General features: G+C 43.8%; 1 protein-coding gene across 1 annotated transcript in view; it reads right to left on the reverse strand.

Annotated features, from left to right (window-relative positions):
* Positions 1–2,464: 2,464 nt before the first annotated feature.
* Positions 2,465–18,470, reverse strand: part of EFHB (EF-hand domain family member B) — a 38,164-nt gene continuing 22,158 nt past the window's right edge. The window contains exons 7-13 of the mRNA XM_058657191.1: positions 16,409–16,492; positions 15,785–15,852; positions 12,735–12,889; positions 8,446–8,653; positions 5,462–5,674; positions 4,064–4,245; positions 2,465–2,751 (exon numbers count right to left, since the gene is read on the reverse strand). Of these exons, the coding sequence (XP_058513174.1) occupies positions 2,578–2,751; positions 4,064–4,245; positions 5,462–5,674; positions 8,446–8,653; positions 12,735–12,889; positions 15,785–15,852; positions 16,409–16,492 (1,084 nt within the window). The 3' untranslated portion in view covers positions 2,465–2,577. The remainder of the gene's footprint in view (positions 2,752–4,063; positions 4,246–5,461; positions 5,675–8,445; positions 8,654–12,734; positions 12,890–15,784; positions 15,853–16,408; positions 16,493–18,470) is intronic.

Below are 18,470 nucleotides of genomic sequence, written 5' to 3' on the forward strand. Positions count from 1 at the left end.
ACAGACTCTCACAAAGAATAAGCAACTAAATCAACGGCACAGAATACGGAGTGTACAAACAGACTCTCACAAAGAATAAGCAACTAAATCAACGGCACAGAATACGGAGTGTACAAACAGACTCTCACAAAGAATAAGCAACTAAATCAACGGCACAGAATACGGAGTGTACAAACAGACTCTCACAAACAGAACCAATCAACTCTCAGCCTGGATGCAAAGGCAATTAATCAACACCGGGATATTTTTTCCCAAACAATTATACTGAAGCAATTCAACATCCATAGCAAATGTTTGACATGTAAATTAGGCTAAAACTTTCATGGAAGATGTTGTCTTCAAATAAAAGTGAACTAGAAAGTTTCCAGTTGATCTAACATAAGGAAAGGCAACCTTTGTAAAGAAAGCCTCAAAGAGGTGCTAGTTAAATTCTCAGCCAGACATCTGGCAGCCAGCACCAGCCAGCAGGCCTATAATAGGCACGGGAGGCTTCTGCATGTCATCTGATGCAACTTAGCTGTAAATTTCAGTTAGAACACTTGGTATACTCCGTGGGTGGCAGTGACTTCAGATGATAGTAGGTTGCCAAGATCCAGTAAAAAGCAGCTGAGATGAGAATTTGATTATAGAGAAGAGTCTTCCCCTGTACCTAAACCTTCTCAACTTTAGCAAGGGGAAAGCATAACATTCACTTGAAAAGTAGAATGACAGAAACAGGGAGAGAAACATCTTTCATCTGCAAGTTCACTCCCAGATGCCCACGATGGTCAAGGTTGGTCCACTACAGCTAGGAAAACAAACCATCACTCAGGTCTGCCAAGAAGATGGCAGGGGGCTGATGGTTTGGGGCCCCTTGTGCTGCTTTCTCAGATGTGCGAGAAATATGCCAGAACAAGAGTAGAGGTACCAGGACTTGAACCAGCACTTTATATGGGATGTTACAATCAGCAGCTTAATATGCTGCACCACAATGCCAGACCTCAGGGGATGAAAATGTTAAGCAATCAGTGAATTCATATACCCTTATCCTGCAACGCACAGAAATGGGGCTCATCCTGGGTGATGCCAAGACAAGCATCACAAAACCATTCTAAATACAGGGCAGGGAGCAAGCCATTAACCATCGGATATCCAAATTTGACTATAGCTGTTTGTTTTCTTTTTTTTAAGATTCATTTATTTTTAATTGGAAAGTTAGGTTTGTAGAGAGAAGCAGAGACAGAAAGAAAGATCTTCCATCAGCTGGTTCACTCCCCAAGTGGCCACAATGGCTGGTGCTGCACCGATCCAAAGCCAGGAGCCAGAACTTCTTATGGGTCTCCCACGCAGGTGCAGGGTCCCGAGGCTTTGGGCCGTCCTCGACTGCTTTCCCAGGCTGCGAGCAGGGAGCTGGACGGGAAGTGGGGCTTGAGTCCCTGCTACTCAAGTGAGAGAAAAGGATGCAGAGTCTGGCTCCTGCCTTTGACCTGGTTCAGACCTCACTTTTGTGGCCATGTAGAGAGTGAATTTGTGGATGGAAGATTTTCTCTCTCTCTGCCTTTCAAATAAGCAAATTAATCTTTAACACTAAGTACCCACACGGGAGCAGCAGGGCTTTACCACAGTGCTGGGTTGCACCTAGTTTGCCCACATCCCATGTTAGAGTGTTGGGATCAAGTCGCAGCTGCTCCACTTCTGATCTGGTTCCCTGAGAACATGGGTCCTGCGAGGCAGCCGCCGAGAGGCCATGCACTTGGGTCTCTGACACCGTGTGGTAGAACAGCATGGAGCTCCAGGCTCCTGTTTTTGGACTTGCCCCTTCCTTCCTCCTGTTGTAAGGCATTTGGGGAGCGAGCCAGCACATGGGATCTATCTCTCGCTACCTCTGTGACTTTCAGATAAGATGAAACCCAATTAATTATTTAGCTAAAATTTAAAAATCCTACAAGGGAGGGAACGAGCCAGGCATTTTGTAACAAATTACCCTCTAAAGCTAGGTCTACTGGCAGCTCAGCCGTGGCTTCTTCAGATACATCAAGGCTATGTTTTCCTGCCATAGAAAGCTACGGAGAACCAATGGTGTTTAGATAATTGCCAGGACTTCCAATTTTTGCTATCTAAATTCTGTCCCTTATGCTTGTGTTCCAAGGATGCTAGCAAAGACTAAATACCTGTGAAGCTAAAGTCATTTCATAGTGAAGACTAGAGAGGAAAACAAGGAAATGTGGGAAGCAACATTCTATGAACTTAGCGTCACAATCCAGACTTCAGGTTTGAGATAACCAAAAAAGAAATAAAAATAAATAAATGAAATTTTTAGGCCTACTTACTAAACGTTACCCAAATTCTCACATCATCCTGAGCTATGCCTCTCAAAAAGTGAGGGTTGAATCTGCAAGCACTTGTCAAGTTCTTGGAAATTTGAAGAAAAACAGTAAATTTTAGATTCCAATTTTATTAGCAACACAGAAAGACATGTGCATCCCACCATACTGCCTGCTGAGTTCCCACGGAATATCGAAAGTGAGAATGGGTTGAACATCTTAGACGAACACAGATTTAACAAACCTTTTGCTTAAATTAATCAAGTCCAAAATATCACATGGCTGTTTTGCACTTGGTCCGTTCTGCGTGCTGTAACTCCTCCAGGACATTTCTGACGGTCTCCACACAAACTTCTCCTCTGTGATGTTTTTTCAATGCAAGATGCCATACATTTTCAAACTCTTCATCAGAGAGCTCAACACCAATGTTATGTAATATCTCAACAATCTATGAAAAAGTATTTAAAGACCAAGATTTATGTTTTAAGATTTGTATTTAAAAATATATTTTATAATATCTAAGAATACAGTTTTTTAAATGTGTGTACACATGTATGTGCAGGTATGTAAAATAAGAAAAATATCACAAATCAGAACTTTCAGCTCAGGAATAATTTTTTTTATGCTTCATGTGAGAACATCCAACTATACCAGCTAGTACACAAATTCAATTCTAAGCGTTTTTGGTCCTTTTAAAGAGAAGCAAGGTTCAAGTAAAAAGAACTAAATATAGAAGACCTAAGAGATTAGGGTTACATCTCAGTTACTTTTTGTCCTGTGATCTTACACATACCATATATGCCATATAGACCTTTTGAGTGTTAAACGGGTTTTTTAAAGTATTTATTTTATTCTTATTTAAGGCAAAGTTGCAGACAGAGAGAGGGAGAGACAGAGAAAGAGATATTCCTTGCACTGGTTCACTTCCCAAATGGCCACAATGTCTGGAACTGAGCTAATCTGAAGCTGGGAGCAGGAACTTCTTTCAAGTTTCCCACTTGGGTGCAGGGGCCCAAGGATATGAGCTGTTCTCTGCTGCTTTCCCAAGCCATATGCAGGGAGCTGGACCAGAAGTAGAGCAGCCAGGATTTGAAAAGGCGCCCACAGGTAATGCCAGTGCCTCACACAGAGGTTTAATCTACTATGCCACAATGCCAACTCCTTGAATGTTCATTTTCAACATCGTCTTTAAAGTAGGATCATTTTATCTAACTGACCTGTTGCAAACTATACCAGTAACCGTAGCTAGAGAGATTGTGGCAACAGGACACAGTGTTGTAAACCAAAACATACTGCTGATAATCCAAACCGTGTAGCAACAGCAGCTATTCAGGGTGCAGAGTGGTCTTCCTCGTGCTGTCTTGTGGGTTCTGCAGGTCCAAAGCCATCAGCAGCTTACAGAAAGAAACAGTTGATCCTTTTGCCTTTTCTCAACTAAAAATAGTGCTGAGTTTATTTCTTTTTAATACAAGAAACTTAATATATAACATGAGTGAGATGCTTCCTTTCAAATTCTGCTTCAAGAGCGGTTCCAAAGGGGCTGGCACCATGGCATTGTAGATAAAGCTAATGCCTGTGGCACCAGCTGTAGTTCAAGCCCCAGCTGTTCCACTTCTGTTCCAGCTCCCTGAAGCAGAGGATGACCTAAATGCTCTGACCCCTGCACCCACCCATGGGGGAGACCCAGAAGAAGCTACTGGCTCCTGCCTTTGGATCAACTCAGCACTGGCCACTGCAGTCATTTCAAGAATGTTCTGTACCTCTTCTTTCGACCTGGTCTTGAAGAAGTCTCTTTCAAACACCCCTTTCTGGGAGAAGATGGTAGGCTGGAGCAGTGAGTAAGCGTTGCCGTCTTCGCCGTAGTTGGTTCTGTCACTGATGCGACGGATTCGGGGTGCAGGAATATCAGATCGAACGGTTGGTATGCCACAAATAGGGTAACCTATTGATAAGGGAGAAGACAGACTTTCTGAAGTTACAGTCACCTGCACCTCAGATGATTACATACTTGAACTATGTCTAATTTGAACTGCAAACTACTGAATGTATAAAAATTAAAAATATAGTAATTGCAGAATACTTAGACTACTAAAGTTAATTTCACTTTTTTCTTAAATATATATGTGTGTGTGTGTGTGTGTATGTATTTCAAAGGCAGAGTTACAAAGAAAGGACAGGCAGAAAAGGTCTTCCACCTGTTGATTCACTTTCCCAGTGGCCACAAAAGCCAGAACTGGCTGGCCCAAGGCCAGGAGCCAGGAGCTTCCTCCAGGTCTCCTACATGGGTGCAGCAGCCCAAGCCCTTCATTTATCCTCTGCTGCTTTCCCAGGCCATTAGTAGAGAGCTGGATCAGAAGTGGAGTAGCCAGGACTCCAACCAGTGCCTATAAGGGATACCAATGCTGCAGGTAGAGGCTTAACTTGCTATACCACAGCACCAGGCCCTCCCTTCTTTTTAAGCGTTATCTTTTTAAATGTTTATTTTTTGTTTTTATTTGAATGACAGAGAGAGAGAATCAGAAGTGAAGTAGACAGCACTAACAACAGGCACTCTGGCAGGAGAGGCAGGCATCCCACATGGCAAGCTAACCTCTGTACCAATGCCCATCTGTATTTTTATTATTGTATTTGAAAGGCAGAGACAGACAGGGCTCTGCCATCTGCTGCTTCTCCCCCCAGATGCCAGCGGTAGCTGGGGCTGGGCTAGGCAGAAATCAGGAGCCCAGAATTCCATTCGGGTCTCCTCCCCAGGTGGCAGAGACCCCTAAAGCCATCATTTCCTGTCTCTCAGGCTACGTGTCATTCACAGGAAGCTGCACAGAAGGCAACGCGCAGACTCCGACCCAGGCGTGGAGTCCCACATGGTGGCTGAATCACCTGCTAGATGCTTGCTCCCACATTTCCTTTCTTGATGTGGCATTTTTTTCATCGCCAGAATATTTTAACATGTATCAAAAATTCCAAATATATTTCTATCAAACATCGCAAATTCTATCGGGAATGAAACGATTCATTACACTAGAATGGGGACTCAAGGCCTTGAGAACATGAGGCCTAACGGAGAAGGAAGCTAAGAAAATGCAAGGACTGATGACAGACGCTTGGCTTCCATGTTTACTGATCATTTTAAAACCTGTCCATGGGTGTGGCATCCTTACAAAGAGCAGGAACACCTCCGACGACAGCATTGATCTCAGAAGACGTTGTCTTGTAATGCTGAGAGACCCTGTCGCTGGGTCTCAGGAGTGTCCGAAGAGTTTTCTCTGAGCTCCCGGGTTCTTTCAAGACAATATCTTCAGGCTTTACCAGTAGGGTTGGTTCTGATTCTTCAACATTAGCCTCAGTGGGCTTTGAACAATCTGGTTTTCTACCTTTAGGAAAAAGTAAGAAGAAAAAAAAGTTCAGTAAGATACTACCAGTTGGGTCCAGCGCGATAGCATAATGGTTAAAGTCCCTGTCTTGAACATGCCAGGATCCCATATGGGCGCTGGTTCTAATCCTGGTGGCTCCACTTCCCATCCAGCTCCCTGCTTGTGGCCTGCGAAAGCAGTTGAGGACGGCCCAATGCTTTGGAACCCTACACCTGCATGGGAGACCCAGAAGAAGCTCCTGGCTCCTAGCTTCAGATTGGCTCGGTTTCAGCCGCTTGGGGAGTGAACCATCGGACGGAAGATCTTTCTCTGTGTCTCTCTTCCTCTCAGGATATCTGCCTTTCCAATAAAAATAAATAAATCTTTAAAAAAAAAAAAAAAGACACTACCAATTGGTGCTGTAACTACAAAATGAGTTTTCTCAATGAGTTTCTTCTTGTCAGTGGAAACAGAGCTGGTGGGAAGCTTTCACCGAAGCCAGCACCCTGCAGTGGACTGGCTGCACGTGCATGCTAATGTCACACAGCAGCAAACAGGAACATGACCTGATGGTTCACACCCTTTCAAATCAGAGGGACTAAGTGAAAGCAACAAGTGCGCTATTTTTATTTTCTTCTCTTGCTGCTTCTTTAATTAGGGTTTGTTTTCATGTTTAACTTGAATCGCGTGTTATTCCTACAGCTGTATCCTAGGGAGAGACTGGAGAAGACATGATTTGGAGTTGAAAATTCCACACATATTTGGTGGGAGTGGAAGAAGCATGCGCTGCAACAGCCAGAGATTCTCAGCACGCCCTGTGAGAACAGAAACGGGCCTTTTCAGTCGCCCTCGATAATTAAGGGATCAAATAAAACCTCAAAGCAGAACTGAAATTGTAAGACTGTTCTCTTTCGCAGACAGATTTGCACTGATCTTTGCTATTTTTTTTTAATTCTTACACTTAAGGTTTTTTTTTTTACCAGATTCAACATAGGTCACAGGTCCGGTTCCAAGACGAGAGTGATGTTCCCTTTCTCCCACCTTCTCCCACCACTCTCCCTCTCCCTTAATTTTTTTTTAATTTTTCTTTTAAAATGGTTTAAATTGTTCAGAGGGATGCACGCACACATTCTTAGGACGGGAGGTTGAGGTATGCAGCAGGGTGGGCGGGACACAGGTTCCAGTCTTTTCTCCCGTGTCCACAGAGGAGGAAGCGGGAGGTCCTTGCTGTCAATCCACATTGTCTAGCACTTTCCTAGCGGTGCTAAGGGAGAGGGTCTGACACTCCACCTAAGCTCTCACTTCATCAATAAAGATGAGACGAGCAAGATCAAGTTTGCACTGCACCTTACAGAAAACCTTCACCCAGGAATAACAAGTGAGAAGTGTGGTACCCTCCGCTTTGAGAGGAAAGACATTCCGAGAGAAAATAAAAACAAAGGTTTTTTAAAAAGTTAATACTGATCATTCGGGCACAAAAATTAAAGTAAGTAAGGTCTCACGATATACCAACCAAATTACAAGGATGTTTGAAATAACACTCTACGGTAGCAACACTGAAATAAAATCTTTGCTCAGCTTGAGCTGAAAAGTTGCAAATTGGTATGATCATTTGGAAAGGCATAATGAAAACAAAGAGAGTTACTTCTGGGACTGTAATAACATTCAGAAGAAAGAAACTATAATTAGAAATCTTTTTTAGCAATGATAATCATAGCATAATCCATATTTCTATTTAAAAAAACTGGAAATAACCTAAATTTCAAAGAGTAATGAAGTAATATTCATACATCAGCATGAGAGACTAAATATAGAGTTTATGGAAAGCAGGAAAATATCTCTTCATCCCACAGAAATTCTAAGGTCAAATTTTTAAAAGATAAAAATATGCCCACTGTAATCTTAGATATGCTTAAAATAGGAACTACTTAGAAAGGTTTGAGGAAAATTGGAATTAAAAAGTAAACTTATTTTGGTACAAAAAAAATTGTTCAATCCATGCATATCAAGTTAAGTTTCTAGAAAACAAATATTATGAAAAAACTACACATGGATTCCAAAAATCTACCATCATAAACATACTTTTTAAAGTGATTTTTCCATGAACTTTCTGAGGAACTATCTGTCATATTTTGAGCTTCTACGTAAACTATCTTGCTTTCTTAAAATAAGTAATATAGGGCCCGGCGGCATGGCCTTGTGGCTCAAGTCCTCGCCTTGAACGCCCTGGGATCCCATATGGGCGCCGGTTCTAATCCCGGCAGCTCCACTTCCCATCCAGCTCCCTGGTTGTGGCCTGGGAAAGCAGTCGAGGACAGCCCAATGCATTGGGACCCTGCACCCGTGTGGGAGACCCGGAGGAGGTTCCTGGTTCCCGGCTTCAGATAGGTGCAGCACCGGCCCGTTGCGGCTCACTTGGGGAGTGAAACATTGGATGGAAGATCTTCCTCTCTGTCTCTCCTCCTCTCTGTATATCTGACTTTGTAATAAAAATGATAAATCTTTATAAAAAAAATAAGTAATATAGAATTCCAAACTCAAAAGATACAAAATACAGATAAAAAATTAGGTCACCAGAAATCAACATTATCCGGTTCCTTCCTATTCTCCCACAGATATTTCATGCATACACAAGCAAATAACTGGACAGATTTATAAATATGCATATTTTTATGCAACAGTAAAGTTAGAAAGATTTGAGCTCTTTAAACATGCAGACATGAAGTGAAAATATCAAGAATCTGGTAAGCATTCAAAAATTAAATACCAAAAATAAATAAATAAATAACTACCTTTAACGATGACCCTCTCCTCACACTCCTTAAGAAGCATCCTGTCCTTCCAGTTGAGGAAATTTGCAAACTCCAGGTAGTTAATCTGGCCGTCCTTATCCACATCACAATAGTCGAACAGCTGGTCCAGGAGCTTCTGGTCTAGATGCAAGCTGGCCTGCTCACAAGCTTCCTCAAGTTCCACCTTATCTATCACCCCGTCTCCCTTCTGTCAGACATGAAACCAGGGAGAGAAAAGATGAAATGATCACGGACCTCCAGAGCATCACAGGCAGCACCTCTATGACTTAGCTTAAGAAAAAAAAGGGGGGGCAGGGGAGAGAAGTATTATGTCTACTATAAATTCAAAGAATTTATCTCCATCTTCACGTAGAGGAGTTAAATATTAAGTGATATTGACCTTCACTGTGTCAGTCTAATATAACACACGCAGTACTAGCTGCGGACGTTCAACTCCCTAAGTGGTAGCTCTACATCTTGTCCAGAGAATTCTTGATGTCCTGCTTTTAAAGATCTACTTGTTTATTTGAAAAACAGGTTGAGAAAGAACGGAGGACAGACAGAGAGAGCCTCTGTCTGCTGGCTCACTCCACAAATGCCAGGAGCTCAGAATGCCATCCACATCTCCCGGATGGCTTTGAGGGCTTTGAGGGCTCGGGGACATGGGCGTCTTCCTCTGCTTTCCCAGGCACATTTGCCAAAAGCTAGATGGGAAACAAGGCAGAAGGGACTCAAACTGGAGCTCTCCCACAGGATACTGCTATTGCAGACAGAGGCTTACAGGCTGCACCTCAACACTGGCCCTTTTTGGTGCATTCTTAGAGACTTAGTTATTTTTTATTTGAAAGGCAGATTTACAGAGAGAAAAAACCTAGAAGCCTTTCATCTGCTGGTTCACTCCACAAATGGCCGCAGGAGTGGAACTGATCTGAAGTCAGGATCTGGAGTTTCTTCCAGGTCTCCCTCCCGGGTGCAGGGTCCCAAAGTTGTGGGCCATCCTCAACTGCTTTCCCAGGCTATAAGCAGGAAGCTGGATCAGAAGCGGAGCAGCCAGGACTAAACCAGTGCTCATATAGAATGCCAGCACTTGCAGACACAGAACTAGCCTGCTATAACACTGCGTAAGCCCCCGTTAAGGTGTATTTTGAGTGTTCTGTAAACAATGAAGAAAATTTATAAGCCAAGAAGATTCAATTAGGAAATCATAGTTTGATAGAATGTTTTTCCACCAAATTAAATGCAGACTTCCAACCACATAGGATTGAAATAAAACTCATCCTACAGCTGCACTAAACTCTCAATGCATCTTCTCAGCAAACAGCCCCTCAAGGACACCGAGCACTGCACTGCGCACATTACAGTGTAACTGTTTAAATGGCATCTCAACATTAAATGATTCGAAGTAATTTTCCTCCCTGTTTAATTTCATCATAAAGAATGTGCCTGGTGGTTTACTCAGGTAATCAAAAACTATTAAGGTAATCATATTTCTTATAATTACATTTAAAATGAAGGATTTTTAAAAGTCAGGCATGACATATTCTGACAGGTTCTCTTAGTCATGTCACTGCTACGGAAATTCCCTCAAACATCGTGCGTGTGGCATGTCCAGACTGGCGAAAAGTGTGAGATGCACTTAGCTGAGCTTACCTGTTTTAATTCTGAAGATTTATTTGGAAACTACCATAAACAGAAATTGGTCTCTACTGAAAGCCCAACAGTCAAATACTTTGTCTTTTTAAATACAGTTTTGAGGGAAATGTAGTTCATTAATGCTGTGTAGGTGTCCGTCCCTACACAGAATAATTTCATCTAAAACTTACTTACTTGAAAGGCAGAGTCGCACAGAGAGACGGGAAAACAGAAGAAGAGCTATCCACTGGCCCACTCCCCAAATGCCCGCCAAGGCCAGCACAGGACCAGGAATTTCATCAGCTCTCCCGGTGAGGGTCAGCGGCTAAAGGACTTGGACTGCGGCCTGCCCAGATGCGTTAGTGGGGAGCTGGGTGGGGAGTAGAACAGGTGGAACTCAAACCAGCACTCTGGAATATCTATGTCACAGGTCATAGCTTAACTCAGTGCACCACAAATCCAGTCCCTCGAGGCTTGTTTAACTACAAGGCAGAGCAACAGAGACAGAGGAGAAAGTGAGGGAGGGGGAGATATCTTCCATTTCCTAGTTCATTCCTTCAAAGGTTTGTTTGTTTGTTTAACTAACAGGCAGGGCAACAGAGACAGAGAGAAAGTAAGGGCCACAGAGATATCTTCCACTCCCAAGTTCGATCTCCTGAAGGCTCCAAAAGCCAGGTGAGGGCCACACAGAAGCTAAGGGCCAGGAACTCCATCCACATCTCTGACATGGGTAACAGGGGCCAAGGTCTTGGATCATCTTCTATGGCAGAGCAGCCAGGACTCAACCCCACACTCTACTACAGCATGCCAGCATTACAAACGGTGGCTTAATTGACAGTGCCACAGAGTCAGTCCCATAACTAGTACAAACTTAAGTGGTATGTTAAGCCAACTTTTTAGTTGCACAGGTCCACAGGCTCCTAATGTAAAAGTAAATAAAACATCTAGCCTTAAAATGAATTACCCAGAGAGGAGTACTGTGGCACGGCACGCTAAGCTGCCACCTGTAATGCCAGTATCCCATATCAGTACTGGATCAAGTCCCAGCTGCTCTACTCCTAATCTACCACATGGTGGCAGCACATGGGTGTTGGGACATCGTCTGCTGCCTTCCCAGGTACATTAGCAGAAAGTGGATCAGAAGAGGCATGCATAGGACCCAAAGCAGTGCTCTGATGCGGGACGCCACCACTGCAGTAGGGACTTAACCAGGCCCTCTTCCTCATCTCTATCACTCCACTTTCCAAAAAATAAGTATTTTTTTTTAAAAATGCCACATTTCAATGGAAATTCCCTACAATCCTCCTTACGCTTTTTAAAAATTTCTTTATTTTGTAAAAGCAAAGTTATAGAAAAATTTCGGGAGTGAGAAAAGAGAGAGCTCTTCCATGCACTGGCTTACTTCGCAGATGGCCGCAACGGCCACAGTCCCCGCCAGGAAGCAGGAGCATCTTCCAGATCTCCCGTGCAGACGCAGCAGCTAACGCGCGTGAGCCATCCTCTGCTGGTTTCCCAGTCACATTAGCAGGAAGCTGGATCAGAAGCGGGCCAGCCTGGTCTTAAATCAGCACTATAGGGAAAGTGGTGTTGCAGGAAGCAGCTTTACACGCCACACCACAGTGCCACCCCCAGGATTTATAAAAGTAGTTTTGTGAAGGCCTAAAATGAGATCAGATACTGATGTATGGAGCAAACACTGTGGCGCAGTGGGCGAAGACACTGCCCAGTACAACAACATTCTATGAATGTCACAGTTCTGGCTGCTCGACTTCCAGTCCAGCTCCTACTAATGCTCCTGGGAAAGCAGTTGAAGATGACTCAGGTCCTTGGGCTCCTGCCTGCCATGTGGGAGAGCTGGACTGAGTTCCAGTTCCTGGCTTCAGTTTAGCCCAGCTCCAGCCAACCACTGCAGTCGGTCGGAGAGTAAGAATTCCCTCCCTTCTCCCTCCCTCCTTATCTCCCTTCCTCTGTAGTTACGCCTTCAAACAAACAGATAACATGTTTAAAAGAGCAAGAGATAATGATGCGGCACCAGATTGATCTGACCTTATCAAAGGATAAAATCTACAGTAGACTCAGAACTGAATTATCTGGCTTTCTCAACACTGAACACTGCACTTGACACTACCCTAAAAGTACTGTGTGTGTCCACAGATTCAGTTGTAAGTTGTGCCTTTGAATTCACGGTGCTACCTCCACACTACCCCCCTCTCTCCCAGCACACTGCAATTCAAAACTCCTAACAGTGCTTGCCACACTTGAGTATACATAAGCTTCACCTGGGGTGCTTGTGAAAATCACTGGATTCCAAGTCCTAACCCGGCACCTTTGGGGTGGGCCTTAGACTGCGCATTGCTAACACGTGCCAGGTGATACAGACAATGCCAGAACCACCACACTTACACAACTGCTCACCTGCAGCAGGGGTCAGCAAACATTTCCCTTTAAAGGCCAAAGAGTAAATATTTGCAGGCTGCCTGGTTTTTGCTGCTGCTACTACACTTAGATTTACAAAGGCAACTGCAAACCTTCCTTAAAACATCACCATGGTTGTGTTCCAGGTTACTTGTGATTACAGGTGGCAGCCCCTGACTGACACAAGCCTGCTGGGAACCGTAAGCCCATGCACATACCACAACCTGGGCTCTCCCACTCGCCTTGTCATAGTGCCTGAAGGCTGCCAGCAAAGTGTCAAAGTGCTGGCAATTAAATTTCTTCAGGTGGTGTCGAACTGCTGCGATCAGAGCTCGCTGTCTGTCCTTGCCTCGAAGATATTGATCTGGAAGTCGGTGACAGATGAGATCACCAGCTCCTGCCACAGAGGGGAGAGCACACCTTTTAGATGAATTAAAAGGCTGTCCATACTATTTCTACTTAAGGGGGCAGGGAAATCTAACAATTTCTGTGAATTAAAAAAATGAATTCACATCTAAATGGCATTATTGTATATGAAAAAGTATAGGAAGTAATTGATAAAGATCAATATTTCTATTTTTATGTCACTTCTTTGTTAAAAGAAACTTAAAAGCTGAATGGTCCAAGCCACCACTGGCCCCATTGAGCTGTGCAATCCTTCCTTCAGACAATGAGCCCTTGCTAGGTTCCTTCTTGATTGACATTTGTCTACAATGCCAGGGGTACGAAAACTGGAGCTAACCCTAGGTGAGGACCCCTCAATGTATGATTAAACATCACGGAGCCCTTGTAAAAGCTAAACTCAAGTTCCTTACTCCCTCCGGTTGGTCTTTAGCCTGCATACCAAGTTCCCATTTCTCAGTATTGCTTGCCCTTTACGACCAGGGGCCCTGAAGGCCTGGCTTACCCACAGTTCCACTAAGAGGTCGAGACCACACACCTCCCTAACGCTGACCATGCTGCTTCGGGCATGGTGGATTGGTGGACATCACCAGGGGAGGCCTCTCTTCAGTTAGTTTCCCCTGGCCTATGCCCGTTCCTGTTTCCTTCAACAACTCTCAGCTTTCCTGGAGCAAGGCCATGATGGCAGTAGGCTGGGACACCTTGGATAGATTATTAAAAAAAAGGGGGGGGAACTTATTAATTTATTTGAAAGGCAGGGTTACGGGGAGGGGGGGGAAGAGAGACCAAGAGAGATGGCCTGTCCACTGGTTCGCTACCCAAATAGCTACAACAGCTAGAGTGGGGCCAGCCTAAAGTCAGAAACTTCTTCTGCATCTCCCACATCTGTGCAGGGCCCAAGGACCTGGGCTATTCTCCGCTGCTTTCCCAGAAACATTAGCTGGGAGCTGGGTAAGAAATAGAATAAGCAGGGTGGTTCCAATCGGCCCCGTACGGGATTCCAAGGCTACAGACAGCAGCGTTACCTCTACGCACAAAGCACCAGCCCCAGATGGACTAATTTAAATTGCAACATTGGTTGAAGTTCAAGGCAATTAATATTACACCTATTTTTATAAGACATGATTAATTCCTAATGGCTGTGTCAAGGAACTCTCTTAATAGGTACTCATAGCTCCTATGGTCGCTTATTTATTAAATCAAGAGGTAACTATGCATGTGCTGATAAAAATCTTGCTTCTAGGGCTAGATGCTGAGAACCCACAACTACTGCTGGATCCAGGGATAAGGCACATGCCCCAGATCAAGGGCATCTGATATGGGGCCACCTAAGGGCCCTGGAACTGGAACACAACACTGCCAAGGGACGAGTTCTGACAAAAACAGGCACGAGCACTTTTCCTCCTCAATACCTCTTCCCCTTTGAGCGTCTATTTCGGTAAGGACTGTTTTCTTCCTTCCACCAGATGGCTTTTGGCTGAGTGATTCCGTACCTTCAGGGTGCTTTCCGTTCGTTAATGGACAACATGTCAGGAAAGTCATTTCAATGACTGTTTCCCCATTCTCATGGTCTTCCCACCACAACCCCATCAGATTTAATTGCCAGGTAGGTAACACCTAAGCTGATGCCTTCTTCTGGACTGAATCTGATGCCAAATCATTCAAGAACTATTTCTAAAATGTTCTCACCAAACGTGTCTGGAAAGATAGCAGAAGATGCTTCAGTCCCTACAACTCACAGCAAGACCTGGATGGGCCAAACGCGATGGCTCAACTAGCTAACGCTCCCCTTGAGAGCATCGGGATCCCAATTAAGCACTGGTTCATGTCCTAGCTGCTCCACTTCCCATCCAGCTCCCTGCCTGTAGCCTGGAAAAGCAGTAGAGGATGGCCCAAAGAGTTGGAACCCTGCACTAGCATGGGAGATCCAGAGGAAGCTCCTGGCTCCTGGCTTTGGATCAGCTCAGTCCCAGCCACTGCAGCCATATGGGGAGTGAATCAACGGATGAAATATCTTTCTGTCTCTGCTTCTCTCTGCAAATCTGCCTTTTCAAGAAAGAAAGAAAAAGAGAGGAAGGAAAGAAAAGAAAAAGAAAAGCAAAGAAAAGATACTTGGATGAAATTTAGGACTACTGGCTTCAGCCTGGCCCAGCACCAACTCTTGCAGCTTTTCAGGGAGTAAACCACCAAATGGAATCTCTCTCTCTCTCTCTCTCTCTCTCTCTCTCCCTTTCAAATAAATAAATAAATACATATCTTAAAAGAAAAAGAAAGCCCCTGACATACAGTCCAGTCCTGATACGTTGTTGCACATCTGCCATCCCACTTCGACTGAGAACTGTAAGAATCCTGCTATGTTTCTGCTGGGGGCGAGAGTGGTTCGGAACTAGAGGGGTATAAAAGAGTGCTTGCTCTGATCTCAATGTGCTTACAATTCATCTGGGAATATTGCTAAAAATTCTGCTTCTGATTCAATAGGTCTGGACTGGGGACTGAAATTTCTGCATTTCTAAGCAATTCCTAGGGGACTGCAGTAGTACCCATGTGCAGACCACACTTGAAGTAGCAAGCGCTTATAACAATATCTGAATTCATTAAAAAGCTGTCTCATTTCATGTTGACATGTTAAATGCAGTCTACACTTAATTTCTAAATAAAATCCAAAGTCTGCCCGACACATACAGTATTCACTGCCAGGGCTTTAAAGTGTATCAATTTCAAACATAATTCTGAAAATTTCTTTTTGTATTTCATATCTTTCTCATTAATGTAAAATAGTAAGCCTTTAACATTAGAAACTATGAAAGAAGAAGACAGGGACCTGAATGCATAACTTGGAGAGGATTTTGATGAATTTATTTACTTTTAAGGAGAAAGTTTGTGTATTTACCATACTCCTCAGGATGGAGACAAGCTCCAAATGTGTGACCTGGAGGAACAGTCATGGTTTCTGCGATACTATTAAAGAAAACAAATCCGTTAGTTAAACTACCCAGCACAGGGCATCCCCAGAATGCAAAATAAGTTTGCCACATGTTCTTAGAAGCCTATATTTCTTCCTATAGCCACACTATGAAGATCAAACAGACGCTCACAACAGATCTTCTGTCTGATCTCCAACTAGCACAAACAACAACGGGATGCTTTCACAGTCCAGATTATCAAAAGACACAGAGAGCATATTCAGAACAAAAGTAGGGAAATACAGAGATGGGTAGAAACAGAGCAGACAGCAAAATAGAAACACAACAAGATGAGTCTCTGCTTTCCCAAGAATGAACCCTCACACACAATCCTCCCACCTTCTCCGAAGGCTGCCTCTCTCCTGGAGAACGCACCACTCTCCCGGACTCTTACACTTAATGGAAACTACCAAAGTTCTACTGATTGATAACAAAAGAATTATGTTTTTTATGTAATAAAATTCAACAGAACATACGAAAGTTTACCACTAGAGCTTTTTTTTTTTTTTAATTTGGTGCAAACACACTGAAACTGGGAAGCATTAACTTACGGGTCTAAAACTCTTCCAAGTTTATGTTGAAATTTTTCATTGAAATCATCAACTCTCTTGGACACAATCTTGGCTCCCTTTCTCCTGTAAAGTTACAAAACAATGAAGTATCAAGAGCCTGTGAGACCACTGAGGTCTAAACCATCGATGCAATGGGAAGCCTAGTGGACCGTGTATTGCTCAGGAAAGCCCCTCATCTGGGACATTCCAAACTACTAAGACAAACATTCTAAACTTCACCATGGAGCCTCCCGGCACACCCCCTCCCCACCTTATCAGGGTCCATGTGTCGCTCTGCACCTGCCCCAACAAGGAGCTTCCTGGACTGCCTGCTGCCCAGAGGGAACACGGCCTGGCTTCAGATCTCCTGCCCACACTCCAAGCAGGCTCACCACTCCCTCTGCCTCTATGCTACCCATTCTTACCACCTAAATTCTTTTCTTCTTCTTTTCTTAAGATATACTTATTTAATTATTTTTAAAGATGTATTTATTTTTATTGGAAAGGCAAATTTACTTAGAGAAGGAGAGACAGAAAGATCTCCCCTATGCTGGTTCACTCCCCAAGTGAACGGCTGGAGCTGAGCTGATCTGAAGCCAGGAGCCAGAAGCTTCCTCTGACTCTCCTACACAGGTGTGGGGTTCCAAGGCTTTGGGCCATTCTCTGCTACTTTCCCAGGCCATGGATGGGAAGTGGAGCAGCCAGGACATGAACTGGTGTCCACATGAAATGTTGGTGCTTAAAGGGCCAGGATCAGCATGTTGAGCCCCTAAGATTGAATGACTGATTGATTTAAAAGGCAGAGTCACATAGAGATTCTCCATTCTCCCCAAATGCCAGGACCAGGCCAGGCTGAAACCAGGAGCCCGGAGCTTTCTCCCAGTCTTCAATGTGGGTTCAGCAGTCCAAAATTGGACCATCCTCTGCTGTTTTCCCAGGCACATCAGCAGGGATGCTAGATCCAAAATGGAGTAGCCTAGCCTTTCCTTCTTTAACTGACTGCCTCCTTGCCTTCTTGCAATCCTAAAATCCTGAAGTCTAGCACATAGCACCTAGAATATTTGCAGTTGCTACACATACATGTGGTATAATTGTAACTTCAAAGGACAAATCTAGTTTCAAAAGAAATTCTTACACTCAAAAGAAAGCTTGTGTGTTCATCAATCAGGCCTGCGTAAGCACCATCCCCACCCTACAAAACGATGCTCCCAGCATGCATGTTGGCAGTTCTTTCTCCAGGCTATCTGCACTCAGATCTGTGTTCTGTATTTCTGTCTCTCAATGAACTCTGCTCTTTTGTTCACCCCCATCTACAAATCCCAGTTGTATTCTTACGTGTGGGACGACAAGAACCTGGACTTAGTCTAGCTGGTCTCCAGTCAGGGCCCCTGATCTCTACAACATAATTTAGGGCTTCTCATATGCACAACAAAAAATCATAATTGAGTCCGCTCTTGCGGCACAGGTTGACTGCCACCCGTAAAATGAGCATCCTGTATGAGTGCCGGCTGGAGTCGCAGCTGCTCAGGTGCCCGGGTGGGAGGGGGGAAGCAGCAGGCCCCCACACCCACATGGGAGACAAGGTGGGACAAGTTACGAGATCCTGGCTGCAGCCTGATGCAGGATGGAAGATCTCTGTGTCTGTCTCTGTCTCTCTCTCTGAAAACTCTACTTTTTACATTAATAACTCTATTTTTAAAAATAACCTACATTCAGTAAGCAAACATATGAAAAAATCATAATGTGCTATAAAAGAAATACAAAATTAAATCATAACAAAGTGCTTTTCCCAGTAAATAAATATACACATATACATACAAACCTTTGTGTGTGTGTGTGTGTGTGTGTGTGTAGTGAGAGAAAGGAGGAATTTGAAGCTGTGGAAAATTCTGGTAGAACACTCAAAAGTGTTAATGCAATTTCCTATAATTCAGCCATATGAGTCAAAAAGTATAAAAAACTTTATGCCCTTTTAACCACATCTGGGAATCAATAATAAGGCAATAATCCACAAAATAACTAAAAAATATCGAAAACTTGTATGCATAAAAATGTTCTCAGC

Source organism: Ochotona princeps, chromosome 30 (assembly GCF_030435755.1).
Source record: "Ochotona princeps isolate mOchPri1 chromosome 30, mOchPri1.hap1, whole genome shotgun sequence".
NCBI lineage: Eukaryota > Metazoa > Chordata > Mammalia > Lagomorpha > Ochotonidae > Ochotona > Ochotona princeps.